At 37.2% G+C, this 7,665-nt stretch overlaps 1 protein-coding gene across 1 annotated transcript in view; it reads right to left on the bottom strand.

Annotated features, from left to right (window-relative positions):
* The window catches only part of LOC106877870 (aminopeptidase N), a 19,017-nt gene that overhangs the window by 2,249 nt on the left and 9,103 nt on the right, over window positions 1–7,665 (bottom strand). Inside the window, exons 7-8 of the mRNA XM_014926906.2 lie at window positions 5,524–5,691; window positions 926–1,066 (exon numbers count right to left, since the gene is read on the bottom strand). Coding sequence (XP_014782392.1) covers window positions 926–1,066; window positions 5,524–5,691 — 309 coding nt within the window. The remainder of the gene's footprint in view (window positions 1–925; window positions 1,067–5,523; window positions 5,692–7,665) is intronic.

The raw sequence follows: 7,665 nt of genomic DNA on the forward strand, positions 1-7,665 counted from the left end.
CTTCAGTTTCCGTCTATCAAATCCACTCACAAGGCTTTGGTTGGCTCGAGGCTATAGTAGAAGACATTTGCCCAAGGTGCAATGCAATGGGACTGAACCTGGAACCATGTAGTTAGGAAGCAAGCCTTTTATCACATGGCCATACCTGAATGTTAATGTCATTTTTTCTTTTATATTGTTAGGTTGGAAATTGGGAAAGTCTTTAAGGAGTCAGATGAAACAGTTTGCAGTATTAATGTGGATGGATGGAGTGAGGAGAGCTTTGGTGGTTATAGGTGTTTGAGTGAGAAAGGCAACAGAGTTTATCAATGATAGATAAGCTTGGAGAGTGTTTGTGGATGGATGAGTGAATTTGATGTTGCTCTAAGGGGTATGGAACCAGCATGATGTGGTGGGGGTAAACCAGCATATGCTGTTGGGCCCCGCTGCTGATATTGGGGGTTGCATTCTATACCTTGACCTGAGCATAGAACGGGGCTCACCTCTTTGAGCTGGGAAATGAATGGACTGCCTGGTATGTGTCTTGTGGCTACCCCCTCCTAAAAAAATGGGGAATAGGCCTGGGTATATATATATATATATATATATATAAAATTAATGAAGTGTCCTGCATTTTGAGTTCAAATTCTGTGTAGGTCAACTTTACTTTTCATAAATAATACTGCATTGTTAAAATAGTGTTAATACTGAAAGGTAATGTTTATCTCCACTCTAAAAGAATATCCACATTTAAGTGGGGGGAAAAATTACCCCTCATTGTACTGTTCATGAGATACAAATCATTAACTCAGCATTTGGCAGATTAAAATCTTGAAAAATCAGCCAGCTTTTGTTCATGCAAAATAGTTACCTTGCAACAATAGCAGCTGAAACATTTCAGTTAATAAAATAGTTCTGCGAGGAAAAAAACAAACAAAATTCTTACTTTGTAGCAAGTTCATCCCAGTTTGATCGAATAAAATCCCAGACAATCTTTTCTCCAATAGGATTACTTGATATACCACTTAAAACAGTGCTGACATCTTGGTAACGAATTTTTTCTGGATTCATTGAGATTTTCAAATACCTGTGGTTGTAAAAGAAATGCCAAGGTGATAAACAATAACTAAACTAACGAACAAAAAAAAATTTAAAAAGGCAAATATACTGCTTCAGTGATTTAATTAATGTTCACAAAATACTATGGTCTACATCAATAATTTCAAAAGCCTATAAAGTTGGTTCATCATAATCGTCATCAACATTTAATGTCTGTTTTCCATGCTGGCATGGGTTGGATGACTTGATAGGAACTGGCAAAGCCAAGGGCCACTCCAGGTTGTGTAGTCTGTTTTGACACTGGATTTTTATGGCTGGGTTCCCTTTCTAATACCAGCCACTTTACAGAGTGTACTGGGTGCTTTTTACATGGCACCATCACTAGAGCTTTGTACATGGTCCCAACACCAGTGCTTTTTGTATGGTACTAGCACCAGTGCTTTTTTTATGTGGCACCAGCACCAGTCCTTTATACGTGGCATCAGCACCCACACCAATGCATTTTAAGTGGCACTTTGGTTTTAGGATCTCAATTCTGTGGTGGTGGGCAGGTCTTTTCAAGTACAACAATGCACAACATATCCCAGTCCTCTGTCATCTTCTTTGTAGGGCTTAGCGTTCTGAGGTTGGGTATATGAAAATTGTTTGGAGGTCTGTTGGATGTATTGTATTTTCAGTTCAGAGATCCAGCCTTGCCTGAACAGACTGTCACTCTGATTCAACTTCAGAGTTACATTAACCCTTTTGATACCAGATGTTCAAGACACTCTTAGTTCTATGTTGCAAACTTCATGTTTTAAAGTGCTCTAAATCATAACCTACCATAAAAATTTCATGTTGATTTATATTCTATACACCACTCCATAAGTGGAGGCGCAATGGCCCAGTGGTTAGGGCAGCGGACTCGTGGTCATAGGATCGCGGTTTCGATTCCCAGACCGGGCGTTGTGAGTGTTTATTGAGCGAAAACACCTAAAGCTCCACGAGGCTCCGGCAGGGGATGGTGGCGAACCCTGCTGTACTCTTCCACCACAACTTTCTCTCACTCTTTCTTCCTATTTCTGTTGTACCTGTAATTCAAAGGGCCCGCCTTGTCACACTGTGTCACGCTGAATATCCCCGAGAACTATGTTAAGGGTACACATGACTGTGGAGTGCTCAGCCACTTGCACGTTAATTTCACGAGCAGGCTGTTCCGTTGATCGGATCAACTGGAACCCTCGTTGTCGTAAGCAACGGAGACCCAACAACAACCACCCCATAAGTTAGTAAATTTTACACTATTTTCAAAATCAAATGAAAAAAAAAAAATGGCGAAACAGAAATATAACAAAACAAAAATATGATAACAAAAGAATTCCGAGTACAGGTGACTGTGGAATACTTGACCATTTACATGCTAATTCAATGAGCAGGTAATTCAGCTTGTTGGACAATTGAATACTCATCATCAGAACTGACAGAGATCCATTTACATTATTCTGTTCTCTTTGCCGGTTGTGGTGGAAGGGGAAGTAACTATGGCCTTCAAGACTTGTGCAGTGTGTGTGTGTGTGTGTGTAAGTGAGCAATGTCATTAATGTTCTTGGGCCATTGCAAATTAACACCAGCAGGAAAGACTCAAACAGGGAAGGGATCTTTGGGGTTTGACGGGCAACATTTTTTATGTAGTGTTTTTGGTACCAAAACACTTTCAAACTTTGTATACTTGTATATTTTGTGGTATAGAACAGATAAAAAATTTTGTATTCGAGGTTATTTCACGTTAAAAATTGTCTTATTTCGATAATTTCAACTAATCACTGACATCTATTCAGTTGAAAACAGTTAGCGCTGTAACGGTGTATATCGTATTAATCCCCGTTAGTTCTGACATTTCCGATTAACTAGACTGTTCGTAAACAAAGGGGAAAAAGCCATCAAAATACTTGAATATTGCCTGCACTTGTTATTGGAGCTACCAGAATTATTAATGCACCTCCAAGTGCTTCATTTCCTAGAAATAGCAGCCAAATCTTCTTTAAAACAAACTCTAGTTTAGGGCTAGGGTTCGGGTTTTAGAGTTAGGGTTGGGGTTATGAGTGAAGTTATGGCAAAAATAATCATAACCCTAACTGTAACCCTAAAACTAACCCTAACTCTAGAATCCAAACTCTAAAATTGTTACACACACAGATACGCACAGAGTAATTTATTATATAAACGATATATGCGTATAAATTATGATTAAACTGGATGAAACATGTCACAGGGAATAACATTTTTATGACCGGCCAGCAGTAACTGTTTTCAGCTGAATAGACATCAGTGATTGGTTGAAATTACAGAAATACGACAACTTTAACATGAAATAACTTGCGATGTACAAAATTTTGTTAAGAAGGTTAAGAGAAGAAGTTGTTTTATATGACACATTCTATTAGTGTCCCAAGTTTGAAAGTGTTTCGTTAAGAAAACAAATGTTGCCCGTCAAACCCCAAAGATCCCAGGGAAGAATTTCCAAAGGCTGAGGTTCTATGAAACAAAGGAAAAACTGGTCATAGTGGTAAGTGTAGTACGTGGAGATTGGACACAACAATGGTGATGAGATAAGGGGAGACAAGTAAGGCTGGAATGTCTGAGTGGAGTTGGCATTATTAACCTAGCTAAGTTTGAGGAGCTGAGAAGATTATAGTAGCAAGAGAAAAAAGGCAAGGAGAGGGGACAGTATGCTGGTGAGTCAAAGGCTGGAATGTGTCTGGGTGATTTTGCACTGATTAGAAGGTGGATTTTTTTCTGGATGTCATTTAGGATATCTGTTGGTATTAGGAAGGGCATCCAGCTGTAGAAACTCTGCCAAATCAGATTGGAACCTGGTGTAACCATCTGGTTCACCAGTCCTCAATCAAATTGTCCAACCCATGCTAGCATGGAAAGCGGACATTAAACGATGATGATGATGATGATGATGATGATGATGATGATGTATGCACAGCAACCACACTCAGAATTGCTAAAGCATGGAATAAATTGCCCTCATCAGTTGTTAACTAATGGAACACAACATCCTTCCTGAAGTTTGCCAACAGTACACATAATGCCCCCAGCCCTGTTTTTTTTTAATGAATTATTCACTGTTCACGTCTGGTGCATATTTTATATATTGTTCATGCAGTTTTGGTTATACTTTCTGATGAGTTGTAGTGTATCTGAGCACTATACACTATAAATTCATTATTATTATTATTATTATTACTATTATTATTATTACTATTATTATTATTACCATTATTATTATTATCATTATTATTATTATCATTATTATTATTATCATTATTATTATTATCATTATTATTATTATCATTATCATTATTATTATTATTATTATTATTATTATTATTATTATTATTATTATTATTATTATTATTATTATTTTTTTTTTAAGGCGGTAAGCTGGCAGAACTGTTAACATGCCGGGCAAAATGCTTTGCAGCATTTAGCTTGTCTTTACATTCTGAGTTCAAATTCCGCCAAGGTCGACTTTGCCTTTCGTCCTTTTTGGGTCAATAAAATAATTACCAGTTGAGTACTGGGGTCAATGTATTTGATTCATCTCCTCCTCCAAAATTGCTGGCCTTGTGCGAAAATTTGAAATCATCATCATCATCATCATTGTTGTTGTTATTGTTATCATCCCAGATGTGAGAGCAATACTTCACTGTGGATCTCACATATAAGTAATTGGGCTAGGTGTCCTGTCTGAGTATAACTTTATATCCTGATTCACTGTTTTCTACAGTAGCAATCCATATCTTGTAGTTTCAATCCCCCTTTACCTCCTGACCTGTCTTAGAGACCCTGGGGAAAAGGTTATGGAGAGGTACTGTCCTATTGCTACCACAAGGTTCAGTTCTTATTGCAGTGTTGTGGCTTGGGTGCCTCAGTAATTCTAAGAACTATGTTAGCAGAGAACAAACTCAGGTCAAAGGGTAGAAGCCAGAATAATATAGACCACTTCTTCTCAGAGATAAAAAAGAGTTTGCATAGGGTCAACATCCCTACTTAGAAAAATGTAAAGTTATAGAAACATCGATGACAATTCAGAGCCAACAATACCTGGGAGGGGAAGGTCTTCCCTTAGGGAAATACATGATGCATTGCAGCAAAATTCAAAAGGAAGCTACAAGGTTGCTTCCCATCACCTTTCTCACCACCAGGAGAACCCACAAGGGAGACAAAAGAGAGGACGTCCTAAAAATAGCTGGATGTGGGATACTGAAGCAAAGTTTAAAAAGTAGGGATCTCACTGGAGAGAAGATTAGACAACTCAAAGTCAAGAACAATGATGAAAAGTCATCGATAGCCTTTTCTCCATAGAGAGCAAAGGTTTAAGTAAGTTAGTCAACCCATCTGTCTTGGAGGCCCTCAGGAAAAAGTTATGAAGTGGCACCATTCTGTTGCCTTATCTTCTGTAACTAAACCAAAGGTAGAGTAATATTGACTTACTTGTTGAGTAGCCATGGATGTCTGGTACAGGAAAGTGCATTTAAGATTGATGATTTTTCAATGACCACTGTAGATGTTTTGTATTTGTTATAAACAAAATTCCATTCATCTTCGTCTCCATAACGGACACCGATGCAGTAAATTATAGAATTCAGTTCAAGTTCCAAACTAGAAAAATTAATAGGAACAGAAATTATATTTTACCATTTTATTTAATTTCCATTTAGTGCAATGAATTAATACATACACACATATACATATTCTTACATGCAGTATATAGATACATTAATATGATTATCATCATGGCCAGGTTCCAAACCAGGCTGCAGCAACAAATTCCACCTGCTATAATTCTTGGTCCAATATCACTGCCTCGATGTCCTGGACACATTCCGGGCTAGTGTCTTTGATCAAATTGTCAATGTAAGTGTGACAACATTTTCCTCTTCTTACATCACCATGAAGTGGGTTCTACAAGACTAATTTGGATGCTTCCAGTTCAGGGTGGCACAGGCAGTGACCAGATTGTCACAGCCATCTTTGCCTGATCTTCTCACTAATTTTTGGCAGGTCTTGATAAAGGCATTTGTTTGTCATATGTTGCTGCCATTTCATATTTAGATACATGCACACATCAAAAACAAAAAGTATCAAAGGTCTTTCCAGTGCCATAGGCTTGTAGCAGAATTGAAACTGAATTGCTGGATAGCTGTATGGATACTACGTTTAGATCACAGTTGTTTCACATAATTGGCCAGTTCACTGACCAATCAGTGTCCAGCTATCATGTGATTCAGTTTTGTAGAACCTTCTAATGAGCTTTATAAAAAAGGTGGATTTTTGGCAGTAACTTCAGAATGCTGAGACGATTACTGTAATGAGTAATGACTCCTCTTTCATTCAGATCCATCTTTCATGCAGATCTAAGGTACAGATTTGCATCATGAATTTATTGCAATCATTTTCCCAGTTGTGACAGGCTTGTGACAGTTTCATATGTATCAGCTATTTTGTTGTAGGCCTCAATAGTATGTAACTAGCAGTGTGTATAAACTGTTGCTTTTATTTTTGATTGAAAGACCAACACAGAAAACACTATGTACAGTAAATAAAGCTTATGTTCGTGAGAGTTGTAAATGTTTTTTACATGCAGCCCTTAGGATACATTTTCATTTTTCACCAACATCATTGTGTAACCAAACAATACAACATATGAAAGGTTAATAAGTTTAGTTTCCCAGATTCTGTGGCATATATATATATATATATATATAGTCAGTTGGGGGCATAGTGTCCTCTTTAGGGGTTATAAAATCCAGAGATCAACTGGTATTATCGATGATATATAGGGAGAATTCTCTCAATATATAGGGATAAACAGTCTAATATACAATTATTACTATAAGAAAAAGGAGAAAAAAATATTTCAGATACTTGGTGGTGCACCAGCATGACCCCAGCCACTTGGCTGAAACACATAAAATATGCACACTCATACACACACACACATACAATCAAACGTTGTTGTCATTATCACCATCACAGTTTTCTATGTCGGCATGCATTATTATAAGTTTGATCTGGCATAGTGCCACATCTGTTAGCAAGTTAGTAAATTAATTAACTAATTAATTAATTATGTTTAATGCATTGTGCTTTGAATAATCTGCAATTTAATGTAGACATACCTAAAACTTGTAAATTATAAACATGTGTTGCTCATAATTATTCATTTTAATTACCAATGAATGCATATATATGCAAATTAAATTGGCCGTTTTAGCTGATTACTGGTCTATGATTCAAAGCTATAGTTAAATAATGAAGGCATATGTACTTCCATGAATTTCCAGACAGATAATCACCAGAATAAGCACAATACTTTTCTGTCTACAAAGAAATATAAACGTCTGCCCGCAATATTCTGTGAGGTTTATAAGGCAGCGAGGTGGTAGAAATGTTAGCACGCCGGACGAAATGCTTAGCAGTCTGTCTTTACATTCTGAGTTCAAATTAGCCTTTCATCCTTTCGGGATTGATAAATTAAGTACCAATTACATACTGAGGTCGATCTAATCGACTGGTCCCCACTACCCCAAAATTTTGGGCCTTGTTCCTAGAGCAGAAAAGAATATTCTGTGA

The sequence above is a fragment of the Octopus bimaculoides genome, chromosome 18 (assembly GCF_001194135.2).
Source record: "Octopus bimaculoides isolate UCB-OBI-ISO-001 chromosome 18, ASM119413v2, whole genome shotgun sequence".
NCBI classification, from domain to species: Eukaryota; Metazoa; Mollusca; class Cephalopoda; order Octopoda; family Octopodidae; genus Octopus; species Octopus bimaculoides.